The sequence below is a fragment of the Sardina pilchardus genome, chromosome 12 (assembly GCF_963854185.1).
Source record: "Sardina pilchardus chromosome 12, fSarPil1.1, whole genome shotgun sequence".
NCBI classification, from domain to species: Eukaryota; Metazoa; Chordata; class Actinopteri; order Clupeiformes; family Clupeidae; genus Sardina; species Sardina pilchardus.
The window spans coordinates 18,011,651-18,027,617 of NC_085005.1; the positions used below are offsets into that span (position 1 = coordinate 18,011,651).

A 15,967-nucleotide genomic window follows, 5' to 3' on the forward strand; every position below is an offset into this window, starting at 1 on the left:
CGCAAACAGCTATGAAAAAATATTTTCAGTTTAGGCCTATTCTACTACAGGAACAGACAACTATCATCACACACAAAATGGCCTACCATCACATTTGATGCTGCCACCAGCAAACTTTTCAGCTTTTCCATCATAAAGTAGGCTACTTTCATACAACATTCAACGAAACAGATAGATAGATAGATAGATACTTTATTGATCCCCAAGAGGAAATTCAAGAACACTTCAATTCCCATGGACAAAGCCACCAGTCGAGATAACAGTGGGCTAATGGAGAAAAATGATGTTGTAGCCTATAGCCAATACACCTCTGTACCAGAGCCGCAACCAACTGAGACTCCATATTTATAGGCCTATTATGGACTTTACTGGACCTACACATCACTAAAACAGGTCTAGCCTTCACAGAGTTCAAGAGGGCAAGCCTACATAAAATAAACCACTATAGCTGCTGTGGTGAATAACATAGTGAGCATCATACTATTGTGCTACTGCTGCTGCTTATATTTCCTCTATGTTGTTACATGCAGGGGCATCTAATTTGTCACGCCGACTTTGCTGCCCCCCACGTTAAATCCACGTGGTGAACGACAACACTAGAGACATCCTGACGTAACCCGGAAGTTACCAATCAGAGTGAAGGTGACCGAAAAGGGGGGAGTTGTGATCTTTTCGCCTCACTGATTGGGCAGACTCGTTACTGGCAATGACGCATCTACACAGCTCCACTGACATGTAGACCTATCACATACAAAAACTGAAATCGCGGTAGGTAGGACTGGTACTGTCAAATATTTGAAAAAGTTTGTACGGTTTAAGTTTTCAAATGTACTAGCTGGGATTTTTCTGATTAGGTCCGACCTGGAAAGAAGTCATTCTTTATTGTAGTCTAAGCCGAAATAGCACAAGTTTAAACTAAGTTAGGCTAGGCCTAGGCTACTCAAGAAAAGTGATGGATTTCCTAGCAGGCTGCATTGGAGGTAAGTTAAATGCTGTATCATAGGCTAGGCTACTAAAGTCTCTGATCTCTATAATAAAGTATCTGATCAAACTCGTTGATAACCGTTACGTAGCCTACTCAACCTTTTCTGGAAGTGTGATGCTCAGGCTATTTAAGGTCATTTAAGTCGTACAGGCTTCTTAGCACACGAATTCTCCTTTAATTTACAGCTGTCACGGGTTGTTGGTGGCTCAACGCCTCCTATCCATCCAGTCAAACCCGTTCAAGTCGCAACAGGTTTAGCCCTATTTTTTTACAGTATGGTTTAGCCACAGAATGCGTCTTAACTGCATGCTCTCTCCTGTAGTGGAATGCTAGCATGGTGCTTTGTGTTGTAGGGTTAGGCGTGCAGTTCTAGGATGGGCTGAGAATAGAATGGCATTTATACACCCACACCACAGCCAATGGGATCCCAGCAAAAGTTGCCCCATTTTTACCACGTGGTTAGTGGAAGCAGTGGTCCTCACCTCCATGATCTTGCTCCAGGCATTGATAGATAGATAGATAGATAGATAGATAGATACTTTATTGATCTCCAAGGGGAAATTCAAGAAATGTGATGTGTGAGTGTGTGAAAATACACCATACAAAAGGCACAGGCAGGACTGTTGGGTCAATGGTGCCACTTCCAGATTGTTTTCTGGATGAAATCTGCTATGTGATGCTGCTGGGTAACCACATACAGTAACAGTTATGATTGGATGTTCATGACTTTTGCCTAATGATGCCTGTGCCTACCTTACACAAGTTCACCATCAAATGTATTCTGTAAAGGTTACATTAAGGTGAACATCTTGTATAGTGTACCTTAAATCTGTAAGACTACTTATCCTCTTGAAAATGTTTATGCCTTTTAAAAAAAACATTGGCATTAGGCTACTCATTTCAGGGTTTGCATGAATTGAAATTGAAAAATAAAAGTGATAATAGAAAACATTTACACATGGCCCGCCCTGAGTACAAAGCTGACACAGCAGGCCCTTTTGACAGGATCATATTATGTGTTCGTCATCCAGTCTAAATGGTTTGGCTGTGTGTGTGTGTGTGTGTGTGTGTGTGTGTGTGTGTGTGTGTGTGTGTGTGTGTGTGTGTGTGTGTGTGTGTGTGTGTGTGTGTGTGTGTGTGTGTGTGTGTGTGTGTGTGTGTGTGTGTGTGTGGCATGGTGAGGGGCCACGTCATGGCTGTCTTGGTTAAGATGACAAACTTGGCTGAGGAGTCCAGGGCTAATCTCTGCTCCATGTGTACAGTCCAGCAGTGTGAGGGACACTCATAACAACATGTGATCTGGTCTTGCCACCCAACTGTACACACATCTGATTTTTTTAAATTTTCATATGGATGAACACAACAACACTCTGCCCTAATATTCTAGAAAGGTATGATTGAATGCTATGTCATACATTCTTGATATTGATATGCTGAATGAAACAGTCAGCTATTAAGAAATATGTTAAGGAGAGGAAATGTTTAGGCTTGTGTAACTAAGAATAATGTCAAATACTGAGAGGGGAATATGAGCTGAGCTGGGTTGTTAATGTCCTCCTTGTGTAACCAATGTCTTCAAATAAACAGGAGATGCCAATTACAGCTGGAGGCTCACCTCAGCCTGGGAAGAACTTTCTTTTTAAAGAATTAAACAAATCAGCAGTGTCTATAGTTTTGGCTAAGGACGTGTGGTGTTTTCCCTGTTTAATGATGCTTTCACATTCTTATACGTTTCAATATTAATGCATGTATTGTAAGACAGCAGACTACAGTAACTGTCAGAGCAAGGGAACTAACTACAGTAATCGAGTGAAACCAGTGGAAAAGGGGAAATGGTGACACCAACTGGCCGGGACAAACCAACAGCAGTTACAAGAGATGGCTAGCAGAGACCATTTTATAAGAAGTGCTCAGGATGAAACTAAAAGCAAAGCTCACATTACAATAGACTGAAAACAGAAAGAGGTTTCCACCCATATATTTGGCTCAGCTCAATTCTCATTGGCTGTTCAGCATTTTGGTGACATCCCAAGAAGGAGACACATCTGGAGCAGTTAAACGTGTAACAGCCATATATAAGTAATACAATTTAATCTAATCTAATCTATGTTAAAACAGAGCACAGTCATCAATAGTTCGGATCTCATTGCCGTAATTTCCCGACTATTAGCCGCGGCTTATACTTTGATTTTGCCAAATTTCTTCAGCTATGCTATGAGGTTAAGACAGGGGGGCAGTTGATATGGTGTTAATATAGTTTTGTTTCTTTTAACTGGCATAAAACACTGTCCTGCGGCTTATACACAAAGCGGCTTACAGTATATGCGGGAAATTGTATGGGTATCCAGCTGGTGCAAAATTGTTCGCTCTATTACTTGACAGTTCAGTCTAGACATTGTTTGAGCTGTATTCTCATTGAAATATGGTGACTAAAGATCAACAGTCTGCAACTGCAACATTCCTCTGTTTGCTTTGTCTCCTTCGGATCTTTGGTTCAAGAGTGCTGATTGGTCTAAATGGATTCAGAGGTGGATTTTCCGCAACCGAAGAGCAGGAGTGTTGTGTTGATTTGTAAATATTGATTTGCTCCTGTCAGATTACACAAATAGAGTACTATGAGTTGATTTAGGTGTCCTCCTTGGAGGGGTCCCAGGGGTCCAGTTTATGTAATGAGGAAGAGGGATCCCATGTCTTTATATAAGAGAGTATAGCTTTTAACAGCTTTTCCCTGAGGATATTTTTACAAACTGCTCAATCATACTCTCCTCTCATCCCATGTTGTCTTCTCTTCTTTTCTCTTTTCTCAACTCTTCTTAATTTCTCTATTCTCTCATTTAATCTCTTCCCTGTTCTTTTCTCCTCTCCTCTCCTCTCCTTTCCTCTTCTCTTCTCTGTACTCCCTATCTGTTTCTTTCCTGGCTGCAGGTGCTGCTGGAGTCTTGGTCGGACATCCATTTGATACCGTGAAGGTGAGCTGTCTTTTAAAGAGCTCAAATTACACTATTAAATAAACCAGCAAGCTACATCATTTAAATAAACCAATAAGCGCATTGTTTAAGCAAATCTCTAAGCCACATCATTTGGTGTATTGCCTAGTTGCCTGTTGCCTAATTTTCCAGAGAAATCTGAACACAGACACAGTTTGGAAGAGTGAACATTGCATTTGAGTATCTTATTGCCGTACTTAAAAACACTGCTTTAAATGTCTTCAAATAACAAAGAAATTATTGACTCACCAATGGTAATTCCAACAGCAAAGTAAATGGTTGCTGTTGTAAGTTAGTTGGTACTGTATGCCAGACTGATTATAGGTGACTGAAAAGAATTGCTCAGCTTTTGCCTGGCTTAATGTTTGTCCTTTGTTTTTGTCTCTGGTTAGATATCTGTGCACCCCTTTCATTTGTATGTAATGTTAGAACATCTTTGTAGATGTTTGTGCCGGAAACTGTGCCGGAAGGCCTATGTACCTATAAAAAGTCACCTCACATGCCTGGTACTGTTTTTCACAATTGCTGAAACACTAAAACAAACCATAATCAGTTTCTCATAGTGAAGTATAATTTGCAGTTCTCATGGACTCTTTCTGCAAAACTCCGCAAAACACGTTGTCATACAACAAACCATGCATTTGCAATGCACTTATGATGCTTAACGGTAACCACAAGTTCTTAACATAAGCACAAATAAAGCACAGTAGTCATATTTAAGCACAACAATTGATCACACTTGTTTGAAATGATGTGATACAACCAATATAAGTCAGTAGAATGCAAGCAGGTTTTTGAACATTAGTCCTCTAATCTTGTCCCATTGATAGTGCATTATAGACATTTACAGTGCTGAAAATTCAGTTCAGTTTCCAATATTTCAGTATTTTCATTTTTTTACTGAATTTACTGTAGAGTAAATGCTGAATGCATTGAGCTATGAAATCTTTCTCAGAAAGTTTGCAGGGTTGTCTCATGGTTGTCTCAATTTCTATGTTACAAGACTGGGCATGTGCAAAACTTCTGCAGTCTGATTGAGTGTTTACAAGGCTGTTAAATTCTAAAAGGAATACACAATCTCTTTCAATCCGATGGAAATTCCAATCAGATCAGCCAGTTTTACAGTTAAGTAAGTCAAGGATTTTATATGAGTATTTTTAAGCCTCACAGCTTCTCTTGTCTGCTGCCCACCCTCAGGTCAGACTTCAGGTCCAGAGTGCGGAGAAGCCGCTTTACAGAGGGACCATCCACTGCTTCCAGTCCATCATACGCCAGGAGTCGGTGAGTTTTGTCCTTCATGGTGACCACTCAGGGAGTGTGGTTGTGGCTTGATTTCACAGTCAGCACACATCATCTAGACTGGCTGTGATTTCTTTCGGTTAGCACGTAGTTTGTAGTTAACTTCCTCATGGACAGGACATAAAAAAGAATTAGACTACCATATCCATGAATACAGTTTTTCTGTTTTCAGTTTTCTGTTGATAGTTTTTCTGATTTATTTCACTAAATTGACTGGTGATTTAAGACACTTAAAAGACATCTACTGTTGTGTAGTAGGAGGTATGATCGGGTTAATATCGGAATATTAATGTCCATGTAAACGTACTCAATGATGGGAAGAGGGACCCCGTTTTGACCAACATGTCAGGTGGTCTTGGGTGTTGGCATTTCTGAGAAAGAACAACACAAAATCTGATAAGCATTTTTGTTCACTGATAATCTGTGGTGATATCTGTGCACCGTGTCAGTACATGGTTTCATACAGGCAATGTGTTGTATATGGATATGGATATGGAAGAGGAAATGGTTTTGTCCTGGTCCTGGTTTAATAGGGTGCTCGTTCAACAAATCCTGGCTTGGACAGTTGTCCACATCTCACTATCTCATTGTAGGGGTCCCCCAGGGCTTGAAGTGGGGGCCCTTCTCTTTGCTATTTGCACCATCTCTCTAAGTCCGATTATCCACTCCTGTGGCTTCTCATAGCATTTCTAATCAGATGACACATTTTGGCATCTTTTTTTTTTTCGACCGACAGTTTACCTTGAACATAACCAACTGAGCTTTGTGTTAAAAATGGCCGCCTTTAATACTGCCCTCAGAAGTGCTTAGCTAGAAAAGCTCGCAAGTCACAAGTCAGTGGCAGAATGTGCACAAGAGTTGTTTACATAAGAAACGCTCGGATTTTGCCTCCTCCCAAAGCATGTAAATAACAGTCAAGAGCAGAATGCGCACATTCTGAAAAGTGCTTACTGTAGTTGCGTGCTATTATTTTACTTAAACACTTGCCCCAATAAGAAGAAAGAGTGACCTCTCTGTGAGATTTTAATCTGTTTAGACTTTAAGACATTTGATTGCAAACGTGATTATTTCTGAGATTCTGATACGTTTTCAAACTCGAATTGTGCATACTGTATGTCATGGTTGAAAATGTATCAGAATCTCAGAAAATAATCACATTTGAAGTCATCTTAAGATGGCTACATCAAGTCGAATCCCCCTCATGACTTGAAAATGCTCAACTGACTGACCGCTCTCTCCCCTCAGATGCTGGGGCTGTATAAGGGCATTGGGTCGCCAATGATGGGCCTGGCGTTCATCAACGCCATCGTGTTCGGCGTCCAGGGCAACACCATGCGCTTCCTGGGTCAGGACACGCCGTTGAACCAGTTCATGGCAGGCTCGGCAGCAGGAGCCATCCAGTCTGTGGTCTGCTGCCCCATGGAGCTGGCCAAGACGCGCATGCAGATGCAGGGCACGGGCGAGAAGAAGAAGTCGACGCGGAAACTCTACAAGAACTCGCTGGACTGCCTGGTGCGCATCTACAAGCGTGAGGGCCTGCTGGGCATCAATCGCGGCATGGTGACCACGCTCATGCGTGAGACGCCTTGCTTTGGTGTGTACTTCCTGACCTATGACGTGTTGACGCGCAGGATGGGCTGCGAGCCCGACGACCCTTACATCATCCCCAAACTGCTGTTCGCCGGTGGCACGTCGGGCGTCACCTGTTGGCTCTCCACATATCCGGTGGACGTCATTAAGACACGTTTCCAGGCGGACGGTGTGGGGGGCGTGTATCGCTACAGCAGCATCATGGACTGCGTGCGGAAGAGTGTGGCCAGTGAGGGCTGGATGGTGTTCACGCGCGGACTCACCTCCACGCTGCTCCGAGCGTTCCCTGTTAACGCCGCCACCTTTGCCACCGTCACACTCGTGCTGATGTATGCACGTGGCGAGACCGGTGGGGCCAGTGACTGTGAGTCTGCTCCAGTGGAGACACAGACCGAAACGCAACACAGCAGTTCCCTGCAAACACTCCCAGATACAGTGCAGACTTAACCAGAGTAAACAAGACACCTGGGTGTAAGACATGTCCCAATACTGTATGCAGCTAAATCTTATGTTTTCTGTCTTTTACTGTGTGCCAAAATGATGGATCTGAGCAGTGATCCATAGTGTACATGGGAATAGATTTAATTTCTTCATTCTTTTTTTGATTTAAGAACTAATCTGGTTCTGATGCACTGGATATTGGGCACTGCAGTTTACACACGGGTGCGATTAATACATGTTTTTTTTTTATTATTATCATTTGAATAACACACTTTTCAAAACTTCAACTTTTCATACAGTATTCAAACACTCCAGTTATGGCAGATTTATGTAGCATGACAAACATATTTTCTATGTAAGCCTTGCAACATCCAGGGATTTTATTTTGTTAAAAAAAAGCAACAACAAAAAACATAAATTTTTATTTATGTAGGAGTTGTATTTATGTTTGACATTTTGTTTTATTTCTGTTTTTAGAGTCCAAACTACCTCTTCTAAAGAAATGGCATGTTACAGTAAATTATAGATAAACATGAAATTATGGTGTTCCTTTGGAAAATACATTATTATTATTAGAATTATACTATTATTATAAAGAAGATTACGACAAGAACAAGGCTATAATATTACAAAAAGCAAAAGATCGTGGTCAATGCCTGTCAGACATGTTACTTGTGCCTGTAGTTTAGATGAGTTGACTTAGATCTACGGAGCTCTATACTGCATGTACGCTCCCGTTTGGATGAGATGAGTCAGTTTCCCCCACCGCTGTATATGCTGCAATTTCATGAGCCCTGGGAAAGGTCCAAAGATGTCTGCGGGAAAGAGGAATTAGGCTGATGAGAATGGACTTACTGTAATGAATGTAAAATGGAGAGAATTTAAACTGGAGGAGTTTAGAACGCACAATTGCCCCAATAATTTTGGGTGGAGAAATAAAAACTACATTGAAAAGAAGATACTGTAGGTGAAACTGCTGACCGATGATGATGACAACGATAATGATGAAAATGCTGATGGTCAGGCTGTCTAAACTTTGATCAAGGACATGGTCTAGCAAAAATGGTTTAAATTGGAAAGACACACATGAGAGTGAAGCATAGAGCCTGTGAATAAGGAATGTCCATATTTTGTTTTTAAAATAATGTAAATATCGTATTTCAAGTTTCATGTTAATGTATTGAACTCTGTTACAGTATACAGTACATTTTGGTTTTAAATTAACTGCCGTTGGTTGATTGTTGGTTTTGAACTAACCACTGTTACTTTGTTGTTCTGGATGTCACTAAAGGGTAAGCAGATGTTGAGAGAACTAGAGCTGGAACTGGAAACTATTTTTGTAAAGCATTCATAAAGATATACTGGGTTATTACGTGTAGTCAGCATTATAGCTATATTAAGTATATGTTGCTGAACCAAATTGTTTTTGCCTAACTGAAGTGACATTCAATTTGGAAATAAATAAATAAGCTTTGAGCTTTTATGTTTCTTCTTTCATTCTGTTGTATGTGGTAATGTGTATTATTTGGTCTGAAGGTGTACTCAATGATAATCAGGTAAGGAGTAGATTGTATCAAATAATTTGTCTCATGGTTTCTTCTCTAAAATAGATATCATCCATCACAGTTCCCTCTCTGTCCTGGAGAGATCAGTGTTGACCATGTTTTTATTTCACTAGACTTTACAATTGATGAGTTGACTTCGGAGGGTAGGTTTCGTCGTCTTTCATATACCATTACGAATTAAGACTCTGTAAGTTACACGTTTTCATTCATTTTTTATTTAGCAGTATAGCTATTTAATTTAAGCAGCCTATTAGAAGTGCAAACAAAACAAACAAACCCATTTCCATAAGAACACCAACATTTATTTTCTGTGTTTCACAGAGCATGAAGGGGATGCACAATAAATGTGGGTTAAGTTCAATTTCAATAGTTTACCAATTATTGTCATTTTTGTACCACCACCAGTATCACAAACAGGGCTGTCATTATGATAAACAGATTTTGCAGTTTGCTACAGCAACAAATTAATTGAATCATCACATTTTTTTAAGTTCGAGGGCTGAGAACCAAAGGGGCGTAAGTGACATTTCACCAACTTTACAGGAGAGGCAAAACAAATCTAACTGCCTCTATATGTTCACAGTTAAAGACCTTTGGTTTTTGTTCAATAACTATATATTTATAAATATTTTACTTCTATAATTTTGTCAGCTAAGAAAGCTCATCAAGAGCTTTCAGGTGATATATATAACTCAATTTTGACCAACATGTCACTTACGCCCCTTTGGTTCTCAGCCCTCGTAATGGTGTAGAGTAACCTTTAAGAATAATGTGTCATATTTAGGGTACAGATGTGTAATAAAAAAGAGACCTTTCAATTTAGTTATGCAAAATGCAAAGGTTTTTTTCTATCTAAACAAAAGATGGTTATCAGTAGCTGTCAAATTGTGACCATTGGCTATCATGGTGTATAGTTGCATTGTAACACAAGTTTACTCAAAGTCCAAAAAATCTGTTCACTTGCAATCATTTAAAACACCTGTGTAGGACCATGGAGTTGTAATTTGTAGGTAGTCGACAATGTCTTTACTCATCTGGGGATTTCTTGCTGGTCACCCCATCTCGGGACTTAGCCCGCAACTTGTTGACCTGGGACTCTGCTATGTCAGCTCTCTCCTCTGCCTCCTCCAGCTCGTGCTGCATTTTGCGTAGCTTGGCCATATTGGTGTTGGCCTGCTCTTCTGCCTCCTCCGTAGAGCGCTTGTACGACTTCACCTTCAGCTGAAGCTTGTCCACCAGATCCTGGAGCCGGGCCATGTTCTTCTTGTCCTCCTCCGTCTGGTAGGTGAGCTCCTTGATGCGCCGGTCATACTTCCTGACGCCCTTTATAGACTCCACCCCTCGCTTCTGCTCTGCCTCTAGCTCACCCTCCAGTTCTCGGATGCGAGACTCCATCTTCTGGACCTGCTTCTTGCCTCCTTTCATGGCCACCTGCTCGGCTTCATCCAGACGGTGCTGCAGGTCCTTGATGGTCTGCTCCATGTTCTTTTTCATGCGCTCCAAGTGGGAGCTGGTGTCCTGCTCCTTCTTCAGTTCCTCTGCCATCATGGCCGCATCAGTGATGGCTTTCTTGGCCTTCTCCTCAGCGTTTCGGCTCTCCTGAATGATCTCCTCCATTTCGGTCTGGAGCTGCAGTAGGTCGGTCTCCTGCTTCTTTTTCTGGTTGAGGAGGCCGGTGTTCTGGGAATGCAGGAGCTGCATCCTCTCCGTGGCATCAGTCAACTCCTGCTCAGCCATCTTGCGTCCCCTCTCCGTCTGCTCCAGGACTGCCCGTAGCTCCTCTAGCTCGGCCAGGATCAAGTTGTTCCTGCGCTCCATCAGACCAATGTTCTCCTTCAGATCGTCGTTGCCATGCATGGCATCATCCAGCTGAAGCTGAGTGTCCTTAAGGAATGCCTGGACAGTCTTCAGCTGCTTCTGGGCATCTGCAGCTTGCCGGTTAGCCTGGCTGAGCTGGATCTCCATCTCATTGAGGTCACCCTCCATTTTCTTCTTGATTCTCAAGGTCTCGTTGCGGCTCCTTGTCTCAGACTCCAGGTTGGTCTGAAGAGACTCCAACATTCGTTGGTAGTTCCTCTTGGCCTGCTCCATCTCCTCATCCTTCTCTGCCAGCTTGCGCTCAATGTCAGCTTTCACTTGGTTGAACTCCAACTGCGCTCGCAGGATCTTGCCCTCCTCATGCTCCAGAGAACCTTCTGCCTCCTCCAGGGCGGACTGCAGATCACCCCTCTCTTGCTCCAGCTGCTTCCTGAGCTTCTCCAGCTCATGGACGCTTTTCCCTCCCTCTCCCAGCTGGTCAGTCAGGTCTGAGATCTCCTCCTGCAGGTTCTTGTTTTCTCGCTTGGTTGTCTCCAGATGATCCAGTGCTTCCTCGTAAGCGTTTTTCAGCTTGAAGAGCTCTGTACTGAGGGATCGAGCTTCTTTCTGTGAGCCCTCAAGCTCACACTGTGACTCCTCGTACTTTTGTTTCCATTCCGAAATTACTTTATCGAAGGACCTCTGCTTTTTGTCCAGGGCAGCAGAGGCTGCGTTGGCTCTCTCAAGGTCTAACATTAGATCTTCAATCTCATTCTGTAGACGATGTTTGGTCTTCTCGAGGGAGGAACACTTCGCGTTCACCGCCTCAACTGCCTCCTCAGCCTCTTGCAGCCTCTGGACCAATTTTTTCTTGGCCTCCTCAAGCTCCTCTGTCCTTTGAATGCCATCTGTCTCATACTTTGCCCTCCAGGTAGCAACCTCTGTGTTGGCTTTGGAGAGGGCTCGCTGCAGCTCTGCTTTCGCCTCCTGCTCCTCCTCAAATTGTTCTCTCAGCAGGTCACAGTCATGTCGAGCAGACTGCACAGCATGTGCTAGAGCATTCTTTGCTTTCACCTCCTCCTCCAGCTGTCTCCTCAAGTCTTCTGCTTGCTGGGTGAATGACATCTTCCCCCTGGTTAGCTGGGATATCAGGCTTTCCTTTTCCTCCATCTGCCGTCCAAGCTCTCCGTTTTCTGTGAGCAGTTTTGCCCTCTGCACTGAAAAGTCATTCAGGGCTCTTTGTGCTTCTTCAGCCCTTGTCTTGTGCTCATTCATCTGGTCCTCCATGGAACGACACATTTTCTCGAGGTTGACCTTGGCCTTCACCACACTCTCCATGTTTGAGGACATGTCATCCAATTCCAGCTTCAGCTCACTCTTCTCTTTCTCCAACTTCTGCTTGACTCTCTGCAGGTTGTCAATCTGTTCACCCAGTTCAGCCACGCTATCAGCATGCTTCTTCCTGAGGGAGGCAGAGGTGGCTTCGTGTTGAAGGGTTGCCTCTTCGAGGTCTCTGCGGAGCTTCTGGAACTCCGAGTCTCTCTTCTTGTTGAGCTCTACCTGAGCAGAAGTGGCCCCTCCTGCCTCCTCCAGACGCTCACTGATGTCCTCTAGTTCCCGGGACAATTCAGATCTCTGCTTCTCCACTTTAGCCCGGGCTGCTCGCTCAGCATCCAATTCCTCTTCCAGCTCTTCAATGCGGGCCTGATTTTCCTTCAGTTTCTTCTGGAGCTGTACACTCATCAACTGTTCATCCTCAACCTTACTGTTCAATCCACTGATCTCAAAGTCTTTCTTCTTGAGTCTTTCCTCTAACTGCTGTTTATCATTTTCCAAGTCCATCACACTCTCTTGGGTAAGTTTGAGGTCCCCCTCAAGCTTTCTCTTGCTACGTTCTAGGTCCATTCTGACCTTTTTTTCTTGTTCCAGAGAACCTTCAATGTCGTCCACCTGCTGCTCCAGCTTTATCTTTGCTTTGGTGAGTGTATTGACCTTGTCCTCCTCACTCTGAAGATCATCAAGCGTTTGCTGATGTGCCTCCTGAAGTGCCTTTTTCTCTTTTGTCAGCTTCATCATGTTTTCATCCTGAGAAGCCATTTCCTCAGTGAGATTCTTCACCTTGTTCTCAGTGGCATGTTTCTCTTTCTCCACCTTGGCCAAGGTAAGCTCAAGGTCATCGATGTCTTTCTTGAGCTCAGCACACTCATCCTCTAGCTTCCGCTTCTTTGCCGTGAGGTCTGCATTCATCTCCTCTTCATCCTCCATCCTCTCAGTCATTTCCTTCACTTTTGCCTCTAACTGTATCTTGCTTTTAATCAACTGCTCACAGCGGTCCTCTGAATCAGTAAGAGTGTCGGACTCTGACTGCAGCTGGAGGAGTAAGTCATTCTTCTCTTGGAGAATTGACACCATCTTCTCCTCCAGTTCCTTTCGTCTGGCATCAGATTTTTCCAGGGCCTCTTTGATCTTGCCAAACTCGTCTTTCATGTTTGCCATCTCTTTTTCAGACTCTGCACTCTTCAGGAGGGGCTTAATCTTGAAGAACATCTTCATCCAGGGCCAGTTCTTAACACCCAGGAATGATCTGAGATTCCACTGGATGACCATTAGAGCATCCCTGCGTTCCACAAGCTTCTGATACTCGATTCTCATTAGTATACCTCTTGCATTGGCCTGGATCCTTGTGATAATGCGGGAGAGTTGCTCATCCCGCATCTCTTCCAGCACCCCCAGCAAGCCAGCTTTAAAAAATACTTTTGTGTGCCCAAATCTGTACTGCGTGTGGTCGATGTCCAGCGAACCAAGTAGCTTCTCTGCACTCTTCTTACTGTCCATGAACTGACCCTCTGGAATTACTGAGGCATTTAGTATTCTGTACCTCTGTTTAAAGTCACCATAGAGGACCCTGTTTGGGAAGCCTTTCCTGCAGATCCTGATGCCTTCCAGCACACCATTACAGCGAAGCTGGTGCATCACGAGGCAGTTGTCCATCGCTCCTGGTGTCTTGGTCTCATTTGGGATCAAGCAACGGACAAAGTGGGGGTGAGTGGTCTTCAAGTTTGTCATCAGCTTGTTGAGGTTTTCCCTGTGCAAAGCTGACACTGTTTGGAAAGATGAGCCTTTCTTTTTGGCACCTTTACCACCTGCCTTGTCTGCCTCAGCTGCTGCGTAAGCGGAGAATAGATAACTCAACAGCTTGAGAGATGACTTCTGGAAGAGTCCCACCACGGTCTCATTTAGAGGGTCTTTGTTCTTCACCAACCAGCCAGCAATGTTGTAGTCAACGGTGCCAGCATAATGGACCAAACCAAAATGAGCATCTGATTTGGGACGTGGTTTCTCAAACATTCTTGACTTACCCAGATGGTTGTCATACAGCTTGGACTTGAATGTCTGGTCACTTGCTTTAGGAAACATGCACTCTTCCTCTAGAATAGACATGATACCAAGGGGCTTTTCAATTAGATCAATGCAGGCCTGCAAGTCCATTCCAAAGTCAATGAACTCCCAGTCAATGCCCTCCTTCTTGTACTCCTCTTGCTCCAGCACAAACATGTGGTGATTGAAAAACTGTTGCAGTCTCTCATTAGTGAAGTTGATACACAGCTGCTCAAAGGTGTTGAAGTCAAAGATCTCAAAACCTGCTATGTCCAGGACTCCTATGAAATGCTGACGAGGCTGTTTGGTATCAAGGGAGTGGTTGATTCGAACAACCATCCAGTTAAACATCTTCTCATACACTGACTTAGCCAGTGCACCAATGGAATAGTACACTTGGTCTACACTCTGACCTTTGGTGACATATTCATTGCCTACCTTGACCCTTGGGTGACAGAGTCCTTTGAGGAGATCTGCAGAATTTAACCCCATCAAGTAGGCAGACTTGTCGGCAGACTCTTGGCCATCTGGCTCTGCCTGTTCTTCTCTCTGTTTCTGCTTGAACTTCATATTGCCATAGTGCATTATAGCCCCAGTTAGCTTGTAGACACCCAATTTCTCCTCTCCAGTGAAGCCGAGCACGTCAAAGGCACTGTCTGTGGCGATTAATTCCTCTGAATCATTGATGGAAGCAACACTGATCTCTCCTTGGGAGACGTAGGAGTAATCATAGGGGTTGTTCGTGATCAGCAACATATCCAACAGCTCTGGCTTTTCATTGGACATGATCTGATAGAAGATGTGATAGTTCCTCTCAGCCTTGAGCTGATAGGTCACCCTGGATTTTTCCAGGAGGTATGTCTCAACATCGGCAGAGGAAAGTTTTCCACTCGTTCCAAAGTGAATACGGATGAATTTCCCAAAGCGAGATGAGTTGTCATTCCTCAGTGTTTTGGCATTTCCAAACGCCTCCAGTGCAGGGTTGGCCTGAATGATTTGATCCTCCAGTGTGCCTTTACTGGTATCCTTTTTGACTGCTCCACCAGCAGCCGCAATACTAGCAAAATACTGGATGACTCTCTTGGTGTTGACAGTCTTCCCAGCACCAGATTCTCCAGTGATGAGGACGGACTGATTTTCCCTGTCAGTGAGCATGTACTGATAGGCATTATCAGAGATGGAGAAGATGTGCGGGGGTGCTTCTGATCTCTTCTTGCCTCTGTAGGCAGCGACTACCTCTGAATCGTACACAGGCAGCCACTTGTAGGGGTTTACTGTGACACAGAACAACCCAGAGTAGGTGTAGATCATCCATGCTGCGTAACGCTCTTTGAGGTTGAACAGCACGGCAGGCTCGTGCAGGAAGGTGAACATCGCCATGTCCTCAATCTTGTCAAATTTCGGTGGGTTCTGAGGGTGGACGTCTGACTCCTTGACAGTCACGGTTTTGCCTTCGGCTGTGTTAACTGTAACCTTTCCCCCCTCTTTGCTGGCAATCTGCCCCTTGACATATTCAATATTTGGATCGGCAACAAAGCACTCAATTTTGATGTCAAATGCTCTGGTTTGAGCTTCGAGGCGCTCTTTGTCCGACTTTCGGAGGAAGGGGGCAGCCTTCCCAAACTCTGCCATTAAAATGTCTCCCATGGTGCCGGTTCAGTGTTCACCGCAGACGAGAAATCCTAAGCACAAAAGCAATTATTCAGACAGAGTTCAGGTTCAGATGGCGGACACACTGGAACACTGACTCCAGCCACGTTTGGGTCTTTATAAAGGGACATCCACATGCCAAATTTGGAGACAGCCTCAATTGAGATAAGAGAGAAATGAGACAGAAAAAACAGAGCAAATGTTCTTGCCCCCAGAGACAGAGTCGGTAAGTGGTTTTGGGGCATCTATGCGACCTTAACGTGTCAGTGTCCATT

The 15,967-nt window shown here is 43.8% G+C and overlaps 2 protein-coding genes across 2 annotated transcripts; one reads left to right on the forward strand and one right to left on the reverse strand.

Annotated features, from left to right (window-relative positions):
• Positions 1-773: 773 nt before the first annotated feature.
• LOC134098417 (mitochondrial basic amino acids transporter-like) lies at positions 774-8,783 on the forward strand. The gene is made up of 4 exons (XM_062551463.1): positions 774-980; positions 3,911-3,954; positions 5,170-5,253; positions 6,517-8,783. Exons 1-4 carry the CDS (start codon positions 953-955, stop codon positions 7,306-7,308), a joined length of 948 nt encoding a protein of 315 aa, XP_062407447.1. The 5' UTR covers positions 774-952; the 3' UTR covers positions 7,309-8,783.
• Positions 8,784-9,267: 484 nt separating this feature from the next.
• On the reverse strand, positions 9,268-15,689 carry myh6 (myosin, heavy chain 6, cardiac muscle, alpha). Its single transcript, XM_062551455.1, has one exon. It carries the CDS (start codon positions 15,687-15,689, stop codon positions 9,894-9,896), a length of 5,796 nt encoding a protein of 1,931 aa, XP_062407439.1. The 3' UTR covers positions 9,268-9,893.
• Positions 15,690-15,967: the final 278 nt, after the last annotated feature.